Genomic DNA, 21,689 nt, shown 5'->3' with positions numbered 1-21,689 from the left:
TCTCACTGCCCCTGTGGCCTTGAGCAAGTCCCTGCTCCTGGGGCCGCCATTCTCTTGGGTTTCCAGGAGACAGAACTGCATGTAGGACCTCTGGGGTGTGGTTTTTCAGGCTGGCCTTGACCCTGCGGCATCCCCCACCTGACCCCAGAAAGCCTTGGTCCTGTATTTATAGCCATGACTTCAGTCTCTCCGGTTCTGCCGAAGCTGGTTCCCTGGCCCACATATTTATAAACCCAGCAGGGCAGAAATAGATGTGACGTGCATGGGACTTGGCTGATTTTGTGAGCAGGCTGGATTTGGCAAGTCCATTTGGAACGGGCTCGAATCCTCCAGCATCCTGGGTGCTGCGATTCATGGGTGATCCAGAGCTGGAAGGGCACTTGGAGACCCCAAGCCCAGCCCTGTACTTGTCCGGTTGTGGGTCCTCAAGGCCTGGGAGTGGAGACGTGTGGCGCAGGTCACAGAGGGCATGGCAGAGCCATGGCCAGTATGAAGGGTTCTTTGCACTGACCCTCAGAGAACCCCCAGATGGCCAGCTCAGGTCCCAGGCACCCTCAAGTCCTGGCTTGTTGTTTTCCTGCTCTGGAATCATGGGTAGACTCATACTCCCAGCCTCTATTTCCCCATCTGTTAAATGGGAATAGTAGTAGGTACCTGCTGCCTACCACTAGTAGGTAGTTATTATGGGGAATAAATAAGATCACAATTGCTATAATGTATGAGCTCAGTGCCCAGCACATAGTCAATATTCAATAAATGGTAGCTTTTATTCTGATTATATCCCCAGTCACCCCTTGCCAAAAATAATTCTAACAATAGCTGCATCTCATCAAGTACTTATGCACATCACCTGACTCCATCTTCACAACTCTATGACATCATCATTATAATCCTCAAGTTCATTGCATAGCAGGTGTTTTACACCGAGGAGATACTCTCAGTTTAATGAATTTGGAAAACAATGTTTTTCAAAGAGATAATGCTAACATGCAAAATCATATTTGTATATCCAGGATTATAAAAATACTCAACCCTAAACGGCAGATGTGTTCATAAGATGAAATAAACAATTGCACAATCAGAATATCAGCATAAGAAATAAATCTCCCAGAGGTTTGCAGGCTTACGTTCCCGAGTTTGCCACCTAATGTTGATTTTATGTATTTATAATTGCATATGAGAATTTAACGTAATTGTGAACTTGAAATACATATGCCATAAAAACACAGAATGGCGTCTGTCAAGGTTTTTCACATTAATATCACTGTTTTCTCTGTCCTAATAATACACTGCAGTCCCTGGTTCTCTTTCCTGCTTAATTATTTTTCCATTGTACTTATCACCATCTGACATAGTTTCTTATTTATTTATCATCCATCCACCCCAACTAACATGTGAGCTTCACGTGGGCAGGGTTTTTCTCTTTTTTGTTCACTGTGTACCACCCGTGCTTAAAATAGCCGCTGGCACATAGCTGGCATTCAGTGAGTACGTGTCGAATGAATGAATGAATAAATGAATGACTGAGTAGCCATTCTCCCAAGAAGGCAACTGAAATTCAGGGAGACGATGTGACTGGCCCAGTTATTGTGAGGCTGCACTGAGGCCTGGCTGACACTCATCTCTCCTGAGAACACCCAGCGAGCCCAGCTTGGGGACCTCTTCCCAGCCCCTCACCTCCTGCCAAGCGATCGTTTCCTGATGCCTCTTGAACTCCCCCCGCCCTACCCAGCTTCACGTGATGCCCACTGGACCCTGGCTCCATCTGCCCCAGGAGGCGGACGGGAACAGAGGAGAGGAGAGACGTAGGGAGGAAGGAAGAGAGGTCACAGCAGGCTGGGCAGCCAGGGCAGTGATAGCTGGAGGCTGAGGCAGGCAGGAAGGAGGCCAGGATTGGTCAATCTGTCCTGCAGCACTGGAAGGAGGGGTCAGTCGGTAATGTGTGGCCACTACTTGCATATCTCTCTGGAGCTGACTTCAATCACTGGAAAATGATGGGACAGGGTGAATTCAGGGATAGTTTCAATCTTGCCTGTGAATACCCCCATGACCACTCTGCCCAAGGCCTTTTGAGCTGGGGAAACTGAGGCCCCACTGGAAGGAAGTGACTCTTCCAAGAACATAAAGCAAGATAATCATGAATGCTGGGCTTCCTCATGCCCAGCTGTTCTAGAGGTTGGGGGGCTTGGGATTCTCCCTTTGGAACCATAAGGAAGAAACCCCCCACCTTGGCTCCCATCCCCTCCTTGGAGAGAAGCACTATGATGGGAACATACTCTCAGCTCAGATTCTTTTTTTTCAACGTTTTTGTTTTTGTTTTTGTTTTTTTATTTTTGGGACAGAGAGAGACAGAGCATGAACGGGGGAGGGGCAGAGAGAGAGGGAGACACAGAATCGGAAACAGGCTCCAGGCTCCGAGCCATCAGCCCAGAGCCTGACGCGGGGCTCGAACTCACAGACCGTGAGATCGTGACCTGGCTGAAGTCGGACGCTTAACCGACTGCGCCACCCAGGCGCCCCAACAGCTCAGATTCTTGAGGACAACAGAAGATCTCTTCCTAGTGATGGGGGAACTCAGCTCTGGATGGGCCAGACACGACCCCCCAAACTACTCCTGATGCTGAGGTGCTATCGGGCAGGGGTGGGGTAGGCAGATGAGCCCTTTGCACCAGATCTGACTTACTCCTTTCCCCAGGAGAAGTCCATCTGTGCCCCTAGGCTACACGTAAAGCTAATGCCTTGGTCACCTCGCACTCATTATTTTGATAAATATTTATTGAGTGGCTACTCTGTGCCAGGTAATGTACCAGATGTTGGAGATAATCTCCTCCCTCTCTCCCTCCCATCCTTCCTTCCTTCTCATTCATTCATTCATTCTTTCAGTATTAATTACACTACTGAGGCAGTACAGCCTTATGGATAAGAGTGATATCTGGGGCTAGACTATCAGGAGACGGACCCTGACTCATCCACTTACTAGCTGTGTGAGCTTGGCAAGTCACGTAGGCCCAGCTTCCCTATCTGTAAAATGGGGATAATAATAGCACCTTCCTTATAGGGTTGTGATGAGGAGGGAATGAGTTACTGCACACTAAGTGTCTGGAACAGCACCTGATATAGTAAACACGTCATAAACATCAACTATTATCTTTGTTGTTATGTGCCTGGCGCAGTGCCAGGTGTTGAGGAAACTGCTCCAAAATGTTCCTCTGGCAGGAATCCCTGCACGCCAGCCCTTGTTCCAGCCGCCCATCCTCTCCTCCCAGCCCCACCCCAAGAACTCGGCCTTGCAGTAGCTCCCCTAGTCCCATAGGGCCGCCCTCTACATCACCTCTCAAGCCAGGAGGAGAGTCCAGGCAAGTGAAGCCTGTGACACTTTGGTCTTCCAGCCTTACCCCCCTCTGCCCTGCCACACGTACCCTCGCCTCAGCCTCTCCAGGCCCACATATTTCTCCAGATTCATCCCCAAATCGTCCTGCCTTCTTGCCTTCACTGGGCCTTGATGGATGGATGGTTTCTTCCATCCATCAGAATGCCAAGCACTTCCTATCAAGGTCCTTCAAATCCAACTGAAGCGTCATCATCCCCAGGAAGCCCTCTTTCCTTCCCCTCAGCCAAGAATCATGAGATCTGCCTCTGAATCTGCATTTCCCTTTGTTTGCAATTGTTGTTTCTTTTTTAAGTTCTGTGAGCAATGGGGGGCCATGGAGGGTCCTTCAGCAAGTGAGCAAGACATTCAAAGCTGGGCTTTAGAAGAATGGACTAGACCCCATAGAGGGTGGAGACAGGAAGAGACTGCAGGTGGGGAGCCCAGGTGTGGAGACTTCCGGGGCAAAAAGGCCTTCAGAGGAATGAGGATCCAGTCTTCCTGGGCTGCTCCTCCCCTCTCTGCTGCTTCCATGTCCCCACTATAGAATCAGCAACTCTGATTTCCCCAGCATGACTCACTAAATCACTGGGACAGTCAAAACTGACTCTCCATGCTCTGACCCCTGGAATGTATGGATCCTCCGCACCCCTCACTCCCTCTACCTTCCCCTGCAGCCACAAAGCAGGCTGTGGGCACTGCAGTCGGGGAGTCAGGGGAGGCCAGTGCTGCATCCTCGCCTGGCTGTCCATCATCCCCAGAGCCCAGCAGGTGAGAAGACAGCAGTGCTCCTTCATTCCCTGCTGAGTGAAGGAATCAGCCTATGTTTTCCAACTAATCCCTACAGCAACCTTTGGACATAGGCCCTATCTTAACCCATTCTGCAGCTGGGAAAACTGAAGCTCAGAAACATGAAGAGACTTGCCCAGGGTCAGGCGGCCACCGAATGCTGGAGTCAGAATTTGAATCCGATCTGATCCCAAAAAGCCAGTGTCCTTCCCTCATCACACAGGGAACAGCAGGAAGAACATGAGGTTCCCAAGGCCATGTTCCCTGGGCCCACTCTCAGGAGGTCTCGGCAGCCCCTCAGATCTGTATGCACGGGGACCATAGAGCATCTGATGCTCAGCTCAGCTGGGTACCCTGTTTGGACTCCTGGAGGTCAGGAGAGGGAGGAAGGAAATTGACCCCTTGGGGTGGAGCAGGGCTTAGCTGGAGGCAGGTGCCTGGATGCCTGGGTCCTAGTACAAGACTTGCATCTGACCTGCCGTAGGACCTGGGTGAGTCCTTCCCTGCCCTGGGCTCAGAGTTGCCCTTTCGGAGAAGAGGACAATAGGTTTGCTGCCTTCTGCGTCAGCCCTGCCTGCCGAGCCTCCGTGCCCTTAGAGCCTGTGGCCAGATGAGGGATGTGGATTTGAGGGAGCTGGCATTAGAGGACCCCACCCCCACCCCATATTTCTGCCAAGGTTGGAACTGGCTCTCTCCTGCCCACATTTGGAGATGTGCCCACACAGACAGGCCCCCTGCAGGGGTTCCGGAGTTAAGTCGGCAGCCACTGAGAGCAGAGGGTGAGAGCACAGGGCCCAGCAGCTGAATTCACATCCTGTTCTACCACTCACCACCGGTGTGCCTTTGGATTTGGACTTTACCTCTTCTTGCCTCAGTTTCCTCATCTGTAGACAGCACTCACACACCCGCCCCCCAGGAGTGTTAGGTAAAAGGCTTGGCCACACACTAGCAGATGCTCAGTAAGCAGCAGCTGCCCTTACTGCTGTGGGTCCTGACCACCCTGCCCCTGCCCTGGCCTCCTGAGCTCAGTGGGTGTTCCAGGGCTCAGGCCACAAGGGGCCTGCCCAGGCCCCCCAGCTGGGTTGGGAGTCCTCCCTCCTCAGGAGGGAGCCTTGAATTGGAGTGCTCCTGCCAACCCCTCCCTCCTGGCTTGGCAGCGTGAAGACAACGCTGGCCAAAAATATTTGTGTGGGTGGCGGAAAGTTAACTCTTCCGCCTCTCTCTTCTTTCCTGGAAACCGTGGCCACCGTCAAATACAGCAAAACAGAAGCAGAGATAGAGCGAGGCGAGGCCCCTGTGGCGTGTCAGGGAGAGCCCTGCCCCCCACACCCACTCCTGCCTGTTGCCATCTGGCTCTGTGATGGTGTGGGTGGCGGTGGTGACGGGGGAGGGGGGCTCCAAGGGCCTAGAATCATGGCACCCTGCAATGCCAACGTTGGATGGACCCTCCAGCATCATGTGGCTCAACCCTGCCATTGTGCCTTTGGGCAAACGGACTCCAGAGTACGCAAGGCATCTGCCCAAGGTCGCATGGCCAGTTAGGTCTTTTCAGAATTCTACTGGCTCTTCGTGAGACTCTAGGATTCTGTGACTCTCTAGTGGCGGAAATCTGGCAGCAGCTGGTGAGTTCAAAAAAAGCATGGAGAGGGAAGGGCCCTGGAGCCATCTCTTCTCTTTGTGTCCACCATCACGGTCAAGGTGTCAGAGCTGGGGACAGATGGAGCCCTGTCACTTACTAGCTGTGTGACTTAGGCAGAAGTCACTTTGCTATCTGAGCCTCAATTTCCTCACTTCTGAAGTGAGATAACAGTACCCCTCTCAAGGGGTGGTGGTGATGGTTTATCTCCACAACCTGAGCAAATGGCCCAGTATGGCGTAGGTGTTCAAATACCGTGAGTGCCCGTTCTTCTCTGGGCAGAAGGCTAGCTTCTTTGTGTTGATTTCCCTTCCGCTGCGGCTGCTATAACAGGTGCCTGTTATCTTTCCGATCCTGATGCTTGTTGGCCTTTCCCTAGTTGGCACTGGTTTGCCCCAGGGCCCGGTAATGTGCTTATCTTGCCTCTTACCTACCACACTCTCCTGGCAGAGCTCCAACCAAGAAGCCAAGGCCTTAACCCAGCCTGCTGGTCTCACTGGTGGCGGGGGTGGGGGGGGGGGTAGGGGTGCCTGGGGGTGGAGGCATGACCTCCAGGTCAAGTACCACAGCAGGTAAGGTCAGTGTAAGCCCCGAGGTCACCAGTGTCCAGACTTTCACAACTCAGGGTTCTCACTATCCATGGGCCAGCCAGGGTGTGTGTGTTTGTGAGTGTGTGTGTATGTGTGTGTTAGGCGGGGGATTCTTCTCTCCCCATTTTGCAATAGGACGAGTGGGATTCGGAGTGTGCGCACTTGCCCGAGTTCACACCGCTAAGCGGAGGTGGAATCTGTTAACCAAGATCTATAAATCCCAGGGTTTCTTCCCAGTGTAACGTGGCCACTGGCCATCTTAAGCTCTACCTGCCCTTCCTGGGACATGGACTCCCGATCTCTATTAACGAAATCACCCCCCCGCCCATCACCAGAGCAACAAACCTGGTTGCGCCTAGGCTCCTCCCTCTTCCTCCACACCCACTCTCCATCTGCCTCCCAGCCCAGCCAGTTCTCCCCGCCCAGGTTCCTCTCCCACGCACCCCTCTCCGCATCCCACATGCCCTCGCTCCGAAGCCATCATCACTGTTAACATTTATAAATAATCCTACTGTTATTATTATGGTTCTTGTTATCATTCACCACTCCCCCCACCAGATTTTAAGGCTTCAGAAATCGGAATACCATATCTTCTTTATCCCCCATTGTATGGCGTCTGGCAATAAAAGCTCAAGACGTTTTTGCGAAGTCAAAGAACAGCCAACACGTCTCGAAAACCATACTGAGTCCTCTGCATGTATTTTCTCACTTAGTCCTCCATGGGGATGGTACAGTTCCTATTTTGCAGACAGGGAAGCTGAGGTTCAGAGAGGGCAGCTAGGCAGGTGGCCGAGCTGGGCTTCTAGCTCAAAGCCTGGGCACACAAGTACATTGCTGCCCCGTCCCCCTCGGTGCACACAGCCTCTTCCGTGGCCCCCTGGCCCCAGTCTTGGGTCCTCCACCCCACGGTTCCTGTGATTCCTGTGCTGTATGTACCTTTCCTGGCATGTGAGAGAATGTTTTCTAGGCGGTGCCCAGTTAAGTATTTTTAAATAACTAGATATTTATTTAATGGGTCTTGGGGGGGAAATGACTTAGCGTGACATACTTGTGGTTTTCCTGAGATTATGGCTTAAGATAAGTCTAAAGTGATAGAAGTTAAGTTATTTAAAGTTGATTTGTGGAAAATAGTAAGCAAATAAAGTGTCCGGTGGCATAAGGATATGGTGAACATCTGGGATGTCGAATGACTGAAGCTTGGGACTTGGCTGGGGGTGTGTGAGACCTGTACCTCCAAACCCCAGCCAGTTCTCAGGGCCACCTTAAGGTGGACAAGTCTCAGAAATTCAGCCCAGAACGCCCAGCATACGGTCTCATCTGCTGTTTCTTTCCTCCCCGTGCAGATAGATCATCTTGAAGGAGAGCCTCACAGACCAGACACAGGTTGAGAGGAGGGCTTGGGGGTCCACCACCCGACCCAGCCCAGGAGGGCCCCACAGTTGGACCTTGCCGCAGCTCTGGGAGTTGGCTGAAGAAAAGAAAGCTGCGGAGAGCCAGAAGAGACCCCTGGAGAGGAGCAAGGACGCGTGCCCGCACAGGTGGCCGGCCTGGCCCCCACTTCTGTGCGTCTCTAAGGAGAGGCAGCACCATGCTGGGTCCCCACCTCCCACCTGCCCCCCTGGGACCCAGCGAAGACAGGCCCACTCCCTGCACCTTCCGGATCCCTGATGGGAGCTACAGGTGTCTGGCCTTGGAGGCTGAGGAGAGCAGCGGTGAGGAGGGCCTTCAGGGAGAGGCAGGGCTCACGAACTTGGATGAGGACAGGGTGGCCAGCAGGAATGGGGACAGTCCTGCCTGCAGAGCCACCCAGGGGGCACCAGAGCTGCCCAAGGCCCTGGGCATCCAGGCGCCCAGACACTCCAGAGAAGCACAAGGGGGGTCCCAGCATGATAACAAGGCCGGCCAGGACGGGAACGTGGTGAAGGTTCAGCTGGTGATGACAACCAGCCCCGGCCCCAGCCCCAGCGCGGGTCCCAGGGTTGCCCAGAAACCAGGTAAGCTCATGTCCCTTTTCCCCTGGACTGCCAGAGCCCACTGGGGACCCCACAGGTCTCCTGACCATATCTTCCCATGATCCATAACAGTCTGCCACAGTCCCACAGACTGTGGGGAGACAGGGGAGACTGGGATTCCGTGCCACATCTATGCCCACTCTTTTCTCTGCCAAGGGGGGCACGGGAGAAGGCAGGGAGAGAAAGCCCTGATATCATGCTTGGTTACACGAAAGTCCATCCCTCACTCTGTCTGCCCTTAATCATTCGTGGCAACAAATGGCCTTGGATTCCAGGCAATGAAGGGGCAGGACTGCATCTCATTGAACATATTGAGTGTGCCGGCTACTTGAGGGTGCTGGGGACACAGCACCGGGCAAAGCAGACATGGTTGCTGCCCTCATGGGGTTTCTGAGGTACAGACTGAAGCCTTTGATCCAAGCTGACCTCCTAATTTTACAGATGGAAAAACTGAGGCCCGGAGTGAGGAAGAGACTGCTCCAGGTCTCTCGGCATATTGGTGACTGAGCTGGGCCCACGTTCCTCACCCAGGCTCCAGTTTCCCATCTGTTAGAGATGACAAAAGCAGGACCCGTGTCACCTGGGCTGAAGTGAGGACCCAAGGACAGTGTATAGGGAAGAGCTCAGTATTCACTGGATGGAAGGAAGGAGTGAATGAACAAATGGAGAAAGAGAAGGAACAAAGGAAAAAAGGAACGTAGAAGGAGGGAAGAAAGACAGGAGAGGGGTAGGGAAGGAAGAGGGGAAGGAAGGAAGGAAGGAAGGAAGGAAGGAAGGAAGGGAAGAAAGGAAGGACGAGAAGGAAGGAAGGGAAGGAAGGAAGGAGGAAGGAAGGGAAGGAGGGAGGAAAGGAAAGAAGGAGGGAAGGAAGGAGGAAAGGGAAGGAAGGAGGGAAGGAAGGAAGGAAGGAAGGAAGGAAGGAAGGAAAGGAAAGAAAGGAAGGAAGGAAGAGGGGGATGAAGGAAGGGAGGGAGGGAGATAATTTTCCTATAGGCTGCAGGAGTCAGGAGCCAGCAGAGCAGGGCGGGACAGGGAAACCCTCACTGAATCACCTCCATTGCCTGGGCCCATGGAAACACTGAAGTGGGTCCAGATGGAGAGGACGTGAGCCAGGCCATGCTTGCTCAGAAGGCAGCTGCTGCCAGCAGATCCTGGGGGCACAGGGCGTGTGGGGGACACAGGCCTGGGAGGGCTAATGCGTCAGGAAGCTGAAGGAACACCTCATTTCTCTGCAGGCATTGCTACCGCCCTGGTTGGCATCCCACCAGCCGTCCCGCCCACTCTCTTTTCTGAAATAATTTTCTCCAGGCTCTGATCACCCCCCATGGCCATCCCCACCCCACACCCCACCAACTCCCCCATGCTTGGGTCACACAGAAAGCTGGGCAGGATCCAGGAGATGTCTTCGATGCATCTAGGGCAAGAAGAAGGCGGACCCCAGGAGCGCCCAGCAGCCCTAAACTTGGAGGTGGGCCCTCACACCAGAGTAGCCCAAACTCAGGTCCCCTAGAGCCTGAAAGCCCCAGGACCTCCTCCTTTTCCTCTTACAGACCACGGCTGAGGGTCAGGAGACATGGGTGCTGGTTCTGGACCTGATACGAACCAGCCAAACCCCAGCAAATCGCTCCCCCTTAGAGAGTTGCAATTTCTTCATTTGTGAAAATAAAACAAAAACAGGGGCCTCTCTACCTCACAGAGCCATTATGAGGTTTCAGTGATCTTAGACTGGGGTAGTGTTTTGGAAATGTTAGGTGATCCCGTGACAGATGTTAATAATAATTAAAATAATCCTCAACTCCACAGTATAACAGCTACTATTTGTTAAGCCCTTATGTGCTAAGCCCACTGTGCTAAGAGCTTTATATACATCACTTCACGCAACCTCACAGTAATCCCCATGAGGGACATACTATGATTATCTCCATTACACAGATGAGAAGGTCGAGGTTCAAAGAACGTAGGCGCCTTGTGACTTATCTAAGACTCCTGGCTAGTAAGCCGCTATGCCATGATTCAACCACGGAGTTTTTTGAACATGGGACTTTGTTCTTAGCCATCGCTGTATTCTGGATTTACAAGGGGAGTGTGCTGTCTGCTGACATCCTGGAGTGGAAGAGACCATGGGTGAAGGGAGGAGAGGGGCCACGTTTAATGAATCCTGTTGGCCTCTCACACAGAGCTAGGTCATTTCTTACTATCTCATTCTGGTCGATCTTACCGTATAGGTATAGTCTTTCAAGGCAGGTATCACCTGCCCCTTTTACAGGTGACACAGCTGGAGCTCAGAGACCCAAGTCCCTTGCCCAAAGTCACACAGTCAGTGTTGGAGCTGAGACTATGATCACGGTCTTCTTCCTCACAGTCCCGTTCATTTCTTTCTCTGACGTCCAGCCAGATGGTCTCCAGTTCTGTCCTGACCGTTTCTGGGGACAGAGGGCGCAGGAGTGACCTCAGGAGGATGTCTCAGGGAAGTCTTCTCACGGGTGCGAGCAGGAAGGAATCTGGGTCTCGCAGGAGAGGAGAAATCCGGGTGGTCGTGCGTCAGAGCCCACACTGGCCTTTCTGCTCCCTCGGGAAAGGGAGTGGCTAGAGTCCCTTCTCTCTGCCTGGAGATCCGGAGGGAAGAGGCCTGTGGGGCTGCCAGGTTATTAGTGGATTAGGGCTTCCTTTTAAAGCTTCCTCCCGGTACCGCCAAAGGATTATAATATAAGCATCTTCAGACAATTACACCCGTCCTTCCGCAATTATACCTGCCTCCCTTGAGTGCTCCCTGGCAGCTTTAAGTATGGGTCATGGCATCTTCGGCCTTGGGCACCCATCACTTGGGGTGGGTGGGTACGTGGTGCCATTGCTCTAAAGCCTGAGTACCAGCTGGGCAGGGCAGAACGGGGTCCTTGGCAGGCTAGGGGAGCAGGGGGTGCAGAGAGATGATGGGGGTAGCAGCCTGTGGCTCAAGTCTCCTGCCGTCAGCTGCTGCCAACGTGAGAGAATAGATATGAGAAGGCAAGTGTGTAAGGCTCACGGCTGGGCTTCGCCGGTGGTAGTTGGTCCACGGCTCACCAAGACAGCCCTGAGCTACGGCCGCAGTCCTCGTCCTCACCGCAAAGTCTCAGCTGGTCAGCACTGGCAGGGCTCATGGAGATGATTGTGTAGATAATCCTGAGGAGACTCTGAAGCCCAGAGATGGTAACAGACTTGCCCCAGGTCACGCAGTAAGTTGGTGCGAAGCTAGAGCTGGAACCCAGGGCTCTTGCCACCCCCCCCCCCCCCCAGTTCAGCTGCCACATGCTGTGCTAATTGCTTTGTATGGGTCACTTCATTTCACCCTCTAAACACCCCTAGGAAGTTCACGCCTTTCTTATCTCTGTCTCACAGATGAGGAAACTAAGGCACAATGACTTTAAGTGACTTGTCAGAGTCTCAGGCCTGTGGGTGGAGGAGCGGAGATTTGAACCCCAGGAGGTCTAGGCCCATGCTTTCAACCACCTTCTGTGCTGCCTTGTCTCCATGGAAACAAGGCAGCAGGCTGTGTTCTTCCACCCACCTAGGGCTGGAAAAAGGTTGTTCAGGCTCTGGAGGATGGTGGGGGATTCTGCCAAGCCACGTTCCCTCCCCCTTGGATACACTTAGGGAGACCTGGGACCCACTGTTGATCCAGCCCCTCCTTCGTCTGTGGCTTTGGGAGAGCTGCCTTCCCCCCTCTCCAGGCCATTTGTCACTGGGGGCCCAGGCCATCTAGAGGGCTTGGGGGCCTTTCCCACTCAAATGGACACTGCTCCGAGCCTCTAAGGTGGGGATGAAGGTGTGGATCTGGCTTGTCAGATGCACCTTGCCCCGACCATGTTTCTATGGTTGAGGCAGAGGAACCCCCGGTCATGGTAAGAGCTGACAGTGGCTACTGGGCCAAAGACAGGATCCCTGCTCTTTAGGCCTGTGCGAGAGAAGGTAGAAAGAGCAGGAGGCTGGGCAGGATGCCATCCGCACCCCCTCTCAATCCCACACTCCATAGCGACCATAATAGGAGGGCAATGGTGCAGAAGCAAGGTTCACAGGGTCACATATACCTCACCCGTGCACCCACACACATGTTCACACCCCCATGGGTGCATACACAGACATATGCATACCATGTTCTTATGCAGATACGCATGTGTATATAATCACATATCTGCACACGCATGCATGTACGTGCCCTCAGACACCTACCTATCCACACGTGGGGTACACATGAGCACACACACGCACACCCCTCACTCAGGCATGCCTACCTTTCACCTGTGACACACGACATGTATCAGATTTGCATACACAGCTACAGTCCCGCCTGAACACATACCAGTACACATATTCCTTTCCTCAGATACAGGTCAAAAGCATGTTCTTCTCTCCATTTTCTTTTGCTCACATACCCACACTTCAAAATCTCTCCTGCATGCACACATTCTCTCCTGTAGGCATATCCACTCTTGCACACCCACCGTCAAACACCTACGTACAGACTGAACCACTTTCTGTCCTCCTTCCTCTTCCCCGTCTCTTTCTCTTTCATACCCACCCACACAGTAATTCTAGCTTCTCTCCTCCCTCCCTCGCTCCCTTTCTCTCTCTCTCTCTCTCTCTCTCTCTCTCTCTCTCTCTCTCTCTCACCCACACAGTTTGTTTCCTGGTTTTCCACAGGCTGGACTATAGCCACTTTTCTAGCACATGGGCTTACAAGGCAGGCAATACCTTGCCTGGTGCCAGTCCCCAGGACCCTCTCTCTCCATGTTTCCCACCTCCACTTGTGGTGGCCCCAGCACAAGAGCAGCCATGGGGGCAGAGGAATTCTCTGCAGACCATGAGGCCAACCAGTGAAGAGAGATGGGAGCAGCCAGACAGGGTTTGCCTCTCTGTCACCTGACCTCCCGCACTCTGAGCCCGCCCACTGGGGACAGGGGATGTCCCAAAGCCAGGCCACCTGCAGCTTAGTGTTTCACAGAACCTCTGGTGGGGTGGGGTGGGGTGGGGTGGGGTGCGGTGGGCTTACATGAGCCCATGGCTAACTTCCTCTAGCGGGAGTCTAAACACAGAACCTTGATATGAAAGACAAATGAAAGTGGAACCACCCTGGTTGAAGGGGTGGGGTACTTGGAACCCCAGGAAACTTTGGTGAAAACCCAGGCCAACATTTTTCCAAGTGCAGTTACTTTTGTTTCAAAATTGGTGGGAGTGTGAAGGATGCTTGTTATCAGTACTGTTTCCAAGCCCACTGCCTCTTCACCACTGGGAGGATGTGCTAGAATGTGGGAATCTCCGCTTTTAACAGCATCTCCCCCTCCTCCCCTCCCCCCCCCCATTCTGATGCACACCGACCACTGTCATGGGGCTCTGCTGAGCTCAGTCTGAATGGCATTTAGTTCAATAAAAAGATGGGGAACCGAAGTTCAGGAGCCACACAGCATCCCTATTGCTGACCTACCAGTGAAGTCAGGGCATGGCCCCAGGCCAGCGGGGAGGTGACGACCTTCCTCAGTCCCCGTTTGCCTAAGTCCTACTAAGGTAGACAGTTATTCTAATCACCAGGGCTAAGAAGGGGGAGCGAAGATGGGCCTGAGGGGCACCGCATCTGGATCTGAAAGGAAAGGGGCTGGAGAGGTGGGAGTGGTGTCAGTTATGGGGCCGGAATCACCAAGATTTAAAAGAGGGGTGGTTGGAGGGATGGGGTGGGGGGAGAAGAGGGGGAGCTGAAATGGATGGAGAGACAGAAAGAACTGGGTGAAATGAAAGCAGAGGGATTTAGGGACCGACCTGGAGATACAAAAAAGGAGGAGGAAACAGAGACACAACAAGGCAGCAGAGTGTAGCACAGGGAAGGAAAGCGGGCGAAAAGGGAGACCGCCAGGATCCCGGGGCCGAGCCCGCGGGGGAGGGAGTCGCACCTCCGGGGGCGGGGCGGGGCGGGGCGGGGCGGGGCGGCGGGCGGGGCGGCGCTAGGGCCCCGGGGAGCGGGCGGCAGGAGCGCTGCTCGCCCGCCCGCCCAGCCCTCCCGGCTCCGGGCTCCCAGCTCTGGGTCCCCGAGAAGCCCGCTGGGAGGTGGCGGCGGCGGCGGCGGCGACGCGGAAGGGGCGCCCGGCGCGGGGCGGGGGCGGGGGCGGCGGGGGGCTCGGGGCGGGGCGCACTGACGGACGCAGCCAGGTGCGCGGAGGCGACGGCGCCGGTGAGCTCGGGGACCGCGCGCGGCGGCTGGAGGTGAGTGAGGGGCGCTGGCGGGGCGGGGGTGCAGGTGCCGAGCGGGCCTCGCCCCTTCCCACCTGTGCTGTTCCCTGTGCCGCCCAGGTGGAGGTGGCACATTTGGGCTCCGGTCCCCCGCGCACAGGGTGACCTTGGCTGAGTCGCTGCTACACTCCGGACCTCAGTTTCCCCATCTGTACCGTGGGGCGGGGTGGGAGGGGGCGCTGGAGAAATCCCGAAGCTCTCGAGCAGCCCCGGAGCGGGAGGACGCCCCGACGCGGTGAAGCTACTTACCGGGGCTGCGCTGGGGCTCCGGCCCTCGAGCCCCAACCCTCAAGCACATCGGGGGCCGGGGCAGCGCGGGCCGACGGGTGGGCACCAGACCAACGGGTCTGCGCCCCCTAGCCGGCTCTGGGAAAGGCAGGCTGGGCTCGGGCCGGGTTGACCAACATGGGCGCCCGTGGGGTAGCAGAACGGCGTGTGCTGGCTTCGCGTCCCACTTCCCGCGGGCGGGGCGGCGGCGCAGTGCTCTGGCCGAGAGGGCGAGGCTTGCGGGGACGCGGGACCTTCCCGCCGCGGGGACCACCGGCAGGACCCCCTGGGGAAATCGAGGCCCTTCCTGAGCGCCTGGGGGCAGAGGAGGAACTGTCCTAAGGGCTCTACAGAAGATTCTCACAACACCCCGACCATTCCCCAGTTTGCCAAGGTGAGAGACCGTGGAGGTGAAGTGAGTGGAGGGCGGGGTTCCTTCCTAACCACTGCACTGTGGATCAGGGGCTCCAACCGGGCCCTGACAAGACCTCTTTGAGGACTCTGGGGGGGGGGGGGGGGAGGGAAGGGTCTCCCTTGCTCCCTACCCCTACCCCAGTTTATGGGCTTACCCTAGATTGGGACAAGGGCCCCCTGTGTTCCATGTCTGGGTTGTCTGCAAGGGACAAGAGTGAGCAGGAGAGCACCAGACCACCCCACCCCCCACCCTACCCTGACTGACAAGTGGCACTGGAATAAACCAACTTGCTGTGTGATCTGGAGGCGAGTCCCTGTCCTCTCTGCGGTGAGAGGGTGGGCAGAGTGACCCCTGAGGGGACAGCTGCATTAGAGACAGCGGTGACCCTGCTGGGTGGAGGGGCAGTCGGAGGGTGCTTCACCCCTGTCATGTTGCAGGGTGTAGGGTGAGGCTAGACACTGATCAGAGGGACTAGGGTATGCTGGGGTCAGGGACTGGAAGTCGTGCTGGTGCCCACCAGCCTGTCACCAACCCCAGGTCTGCCCCCATCCTGTGCTGCGGGACGGAGCCACAAACCAACCACCATATTACCTCAAGCAGTGGGATGGGACTTCTCAAGGGAGTTCGAAAATGCCTTTTGGAGTGGGGTCCCCTGCCTCTGTCTCTATATGAGATCTTGGTTTGGTTCTTCCTCCTCTCTGGTCCTCAGTTTCCCATCTGTACAAGGGGAACGGACTAGAATCACTCTATTTTGATATTCAGAGAACTTCCAAAAGGCAAGTGTTTTGCTGCTGTGCTACCCTGGCTCCCACTGTTTTCAGGGTGGCCTGCAGGGTGGCTAGCCCCCCCCCCCCCGCCTCCCCAAATTAAGCTGGCACCTAAATTAAGCTGTGATTGGAATCAGCTTTAATGGTTAAAATAAGGCCTTTAACCCCTTCCCTCTCTTGTTAGCTATTGCCCTTCCCCTAGGGTGAAAAAAAGAAAAAAATCCTGTGGCATTCAGGTGCCTGCGGCTCAACTGAGCCCTAGCCTCTTGGGTCAGCACTTGATCTAATCTCCCCATTCTAGAGTTGGAGGGACTGAGGCTGCGGAGGGGACGAGATCTGCCCAGGCTAGTTCTGTGAGTAGAAGGCAGCAGAGCCCCCTTTTCTTGGGACAGAGCAGCTCCTTGATAGGGGAGGGGCGAGGGGCAGAGGAGCATCTGGAAAAATGGGAGGAGTGCAGGAGGAAACTTTTCTATATGTCCTTGTCACCCCGTGCCTTGTGTCCGTGGTTGACACTTGTCACCCTGAGCCTACTTTCAGCCCTGGGAGGTGGACTGGGCCTGGGTCAGCACACTCCCTCCACCTGCCAGCGCTGCCATCCCAGGGAGCTGTATACACCTGCAGGCCCAGGGGCCTGGCCTGGGAGGCACCTTTTCCTTCAGGGCAGCTCCCAGGCCTCCAGACATGAGCTCATCAGAGCTGTTGATGCCAGGAAGGGAGGGACCAAGGGGGGAAGCAGGCAGGGCTGCCTAGCTGGGGGAACTGCAGGCCCCCAGGGAAGTGGAAGGGTGGAGGATTTGCAGGCTCTGGCCCCCATTGTCATGTGGAGGCAGTGACAAGATAGGCCAGCAGAGGGTCAACTGGGGTGGGGGTGGGGGTGGCCAAGTGCCCTGGGCTGCAGGGCAGGGACCTGGGTGTTAAGCTGATCTCTGCTGCTTGCTTGCTGGCTGTGTGACCTTGCGTGAATCCCTTGCTCTTTATGGAAACCTCAGTGTCCCTGGATAGCAACGAGATGGGGTGGGTTCTTAGGCACCAGGGTTACAATAGTGAACAAGGCAGGTCCCTGCCCTCAAGGAGCTTGCATTTTAACTGGGGAGATAGACAAGAAAAAGAACAGCAAAGAAATAAATAAGGTATTTTCAGGTAGATAAAAGTGGTGTGTGTATACATATATATATATGTATGTATAATTTTTATTTATTTTTTTTAACCCATCCTGCTAAGATAGAGAACAGTTGGAGGGGCTACTTTGTGTTGGTGGCTAGGGAAGCCCTCCCTCACTCCATTGGAGTAGAGACCTGAGTATTATTTGAAGGAGTGGTCATGGCTGGCTTCATGGAGGAGGTACCTCCAAAACTTGGATCTAGACATACGGGAGGGATTTGGTTGGAAGGAAGGGTATTTCAAAGGACAGTAAATGGTTTACATGAGGAGCTGGGGTGGAGGTGGGGTGGCCGTTGGCTCTAAGTTATGAAAATGCCTTCATCCCTCACGGCTTCAGGCTGCAGACCCAAAGGAGCCACCGGCCTGTGCTCTGGTCAGAGGAGTGCCTGGGCTCTGCTGAGTTAGGCCTGTGTATGTGTGAGCTCATAGTCCTTTGTGAACTGTCCCCAGATACTGGGGCTCAATCGCTACCCAGTGTGGCCAGAGGGGGGAATCAATGTGGGGACGGCCTCCAGGCCCTGTAATTCCAGAGGCTTACAAAAGCCCTCTCTCTCCAGAATGAAATCTTTACCAACTGGCCACTGCCTGAAATTCCTGCCTCCTAGCTTCATCTTTTCCACTTGGTGAGGCAGTGTCTTATAGGACTGTGACTCCCCTCCCCTGCCCTCCCCTGTCCAGCTTCCCAGGGCTGCGGCAGGTGAAACAAAGTTCAGTCTACTCCTATGTGACCTGCTTCCTGCATGGCTGATACACGGATACGGTGGCTAGACCCCTGGGTTCTCCTCCCGACTGGCTGGGAGGTCTTAACCCTATTATATAACCTCTCTGGGCTTTTGTTTCCACATCGGTAAATAGAAAAAATAATAAGCCCTGTCTTTACTGTTTTGAAATTAAATGATGGTAAATGCTTTAAAAAAAAAGATAAGTATTACTTATTAAATAGTATGATCATGTTTTGATCTCTGTTAAACTAGCAAGCCTTTGAGGAGACAGACTCTAGCTCAAGACTCACATCTCAGTATAAATTTTTGATGTTTGGCCAGGAACAGGTTTTGATGGCGGGAGGACGGGCACAGCACAGTGGAAAAGGGCCTGGACCGCACTTCAGGAACAAATACTTGAACCTCCAGTCTTAGCTGACTGGCCGGTGGTCTTGGACAAATCACTTGTTTCCTCTGGGGCTCAGGCTTGGGTTCTGAGCTGCTGTGAAATGGGGTAGGAAGGATGTGAGGGGATCATGGGGGTGAAAGAGCTCAGCAGACACCGAAAACATGGGGCCAACAGGAGGGACTAGGAAGGGGCAGGCTGGATGAGCCTCACAGACAGGAGAGTAAGCTGACTTGACACTCTTATGCCTAATCTTCTGGAATAAAATCTCTTGGAGACTAAGAATGTTCGGCAGATAAAAACCAAAGTTCTTGAAAACTGGTTACTATTTATGGTTACTTACTATGTGCCAAGGACATTCTACGTTCCTTACGTGTCAACAACTCCATGAAGTAAATACTATTATTATCAACATTTTACAGATGGGAAACTAAGGCGCAGAGAGGTTAAGTGGGCTTCCCAAGGTCACACAGCTGGTGAGTGGCCAGATTCAAACCCAGGCAGTTTGGCTCCAAATCCTGGGAACTTAACTTCTGCACAACACAATCTTTCCTGTTTTAGATGGAGCGCCAGAGGCTCAGAGAGGCCAGGCCACCTGCTTAAGAACACACAGCATTCCTCTTTGATCTTCCTCGTCTCTGTCCCTCAGGTCCTGGAAGGAGGAACCTGAGGTTTGGGGTCTGGGGTTCTGAGGTTGGCCCTTGAGCCAGCTGAGCCTCTGTTCTCCCCACCTGCCCTCCTCCCCTGGGAGTAGGTCAGGGAGGATCAAGTGTACCCTGGGAGGGCTGTGGGCACGGAGGCTCTGCCAGAACCTGACGAATGGGCATCATCAGTGTCATGGAGCTCGAGTGAATCCCAAGAGCTTGCGTTGTAGTGAACTCCTGCAGAGTCTGGCATGCCTCCCATCACTATATAGATGGGGGAAACTGAGGTCAGACAATCCAGGGACCAGCCAGAGGTCACACGAGTAGGAGGTACTCTTCCTCCCGAGCCCTCCTGTTCTGCCTTCTGGGATGCTTAGTACTTGTGGGCTCCAAGAGGAGATGGGACTTGGGGACCTTCCCACTGATCCCCAAGGTGGCTCAGCCAGGACACGATTCCTGATATGGGGCCCTTCGGGAGGGCACATGGAGTTGGGGGATGGGGAGGGTGCCGATTAAAAAATAGACTGTCACGCGCATGGGGAACAAGCATGCCACCACCCAGCCTGTGCCAGTTGGCTCCCCCATGCCCAGCTGCCAGGCCCCACTCAGGGCTCCCGCTGGGGGCTCCGCCCACCCCACCCTGGCTCTGGGCCTGAGGCTGAATGCTCTCCCTCCTCCACCCCTGCCCAGCCTCCAGGCAGATGGTGCTCTCACTGAGCCTGGGTGGGCTCGAAGCTTAGCTGTTGGCTTTAAGCTGTGCCTGTGGGGTCTGGTGTCACCACACACTGGCTGTGTGGCCTTGAGTGGGGCTCTTTCCCTCTCTGGGCCTCAAACACAGACAGAGTAATGCTACCAATGAAAGCTCTTTATAGCTTCCAAAGCCTTTGCCAGATGCCATCGCCCATTTAGACCCAAAAAGAGCGCTAGAGAGAGACCCACCGGCCTCGGAGGGTGATATGACCTGTGAGGCCCCCTCAGCTGGAGAGTGGCAGAGCACAGGACTAGAGGCAGATGACCTTGCCAACCCCAGTCCTGTACAACTTCTTCAGGGTGAGCAGGGCCAGAAACCACGGAGGTGGGAGGCTTTGCAGTAGTGACGTGAGCAGTGTTTTCATCCATTTATTCCCTCATCCCGTCAACAAATGTTTATTGAGCCCCAGCCGTGGCCTACACACAGAGGCAGGGACTGAGCGGAGCAATGACAGCCAAGGTCCCTGCCCTCAGGGCTGCTAACCACCATCAGTCAGGGCAGACTGACGCTTCAAAGATACAATGGAATTACAGATGTAATGAGAGTTTGGAGGACAGGCAGAGGAATGCAGCCTCCCAGGGCGGGCAGCCCTCTCCCTGAGACCCGTAAACAGACCTGAAGGATAAGTGTGGCCAGAAAGGGACAACAGAGAGGGTAAGGACGAAAGGGCTCTAGGCAGAAGCAGCAGCCACTGCCAAAGCCTTGGGGTGAGGAAGTGCTTGGGCCCTGTCTGAGCACTTGAAGGAGGGCCAGCTCGCCACCCGGAGTGCATGGTGGGGAGGCAATGGGGGGGAGAGGAGGAGCGCTGCTGAGGCGTGTGGGTGCAGGGGCAGCGGGGCCGGTCATGCAGGGCCTGGAGCCTGCCAAGGGGTCCGAGGCCCATCCTGGGAAGGAGGAGCGGTTCCCAGTGCTGGTCTGGGAGGCTGGTCTTGCCTTCTGGCTCCTTTCCCGTGGGTCTGCACCCTGGCAGAGCCGCCCTGGGGGCCTTCAGCACTCCGCCAGCTGCTTTACCCAACAACTGAACGCACAGTGCTCATCAGGCCAGCTCATCCTCTCAGTTTAACGGCTGCCTGATGCATCGTGCCTTCCACGAGGTTCTGGTGGCCCATCAGGGCCCAGATGCAGGTTGCTGAGAGCAGGGTCTTAGCTACTCACTCCAGCTGAGTGCCTCTGTTCAGGATAATTCTTGTTTCCTTTTACTCCTGTGGGAGCCCGCGGACCCAAGGAGGTCTGGCTCGTGGCTGAATGGAGGCCTGCCCCTGGACTGCCTGTCACTGCTGTCTGTCCCCTGCCCCACACCAAGCATCACCTTCCAACCCCAAAGCCCCTCATGGCCAAACCCTAGGAGTCAGGTGGCCTGTGTTCTGAGCCCAGCTCTGCTGTATGCTCTTGGGCACATCCCTGCTGCTCTCTGGGCCTCAGCTTCTCCGTCTGTATCATAGGGAAATACTCTAGTTTTCTGTGCTCGAGGTACAGCCCATGGATGCAATATCAGCACCACCCGGAAGCTTCTTAGAAATGCAGACTCTCAGGCCTCGCTCTAGACCTCCTGAATCTGAATCTGCATTTGAACCACATCCCTGAGCAATTATGTTAAATGTATATTAAAGTTTGAGAGGCACTGTTCTAGGTCAGTCACTTTTAAACTTAAAAAAATTTTTTTAATTAGGGGCGCTCGGGTGGCTCCGTCAGTTAAGTGTCCGACTTTGGCTCATGGATCAGGTCGTGATCTCATGCATGGTCCGTGAGTTCAAGCCCCGTGTTGGGCTCGGTGCTGACAGCTCAGGGCCTGGAGCCTGCTTCAGATTCTGTGTCTCCCTCTCTTTCTGACCCTCCCCTGCTCGTGCTCTGTCTCTCTCTCTCTCTCTCTCTCTCTCTCTCTCTCTCTCTCTCTCAAAAATAGATAAAAGTTAAAAAATTTAAAAAAA

The 21,689-nt window shown here is 54.6% G+C and overlaps 1 protein-coding gene across 2 annotated transcripts in view; it reads left to right on the top strand.

Moving 5' to 3' along the window:
- Nucleotides 1-21,689, top strand: part of SYNPO (synaptopodin) — a 55,393-nt gene that overhangs the window by 10,011 nt on the left and 23,693 nt on the right. The window contains exon 2 of one of the 2 annotated variants that reach the window (XM_023260430.2): nt 7,726-8,376. In XM_023260430.2, coding sequence (XP_023116198.2) covers nt 7,971-8,376 — 406 coding nt within the window. In that variant the 5' untranslated portion in view covers nt 7,726-7,970. Of the gene's footprint in view, nt 1-7,725; nt 8,377-14,354; nt 14,623-21,689 lie in introns of those variants that run through there. The other variant, XR_006584998.1, reaches the window with a different exon arrangement.

Source organism: Felis catus, chromosome A1 (assembly GCF_018350175.1).
Source record: "Felis catus isolate Fca126 chromosome A1, F.catus_Fca126_mat1.0, whole genome shotgun sequence".
In the NCBI taxonomy this organism is placed as follows: Eukaryota; Metazoa; Chordata; class Mammalia; order Carnivora; family Felidae; genus Felis; species Felis catus.
The sequence above is the reverse complement of the archived record's forward strand: the minus strand, read 5'-3'. Positions and strand labels throughout refer to the sequence as shown.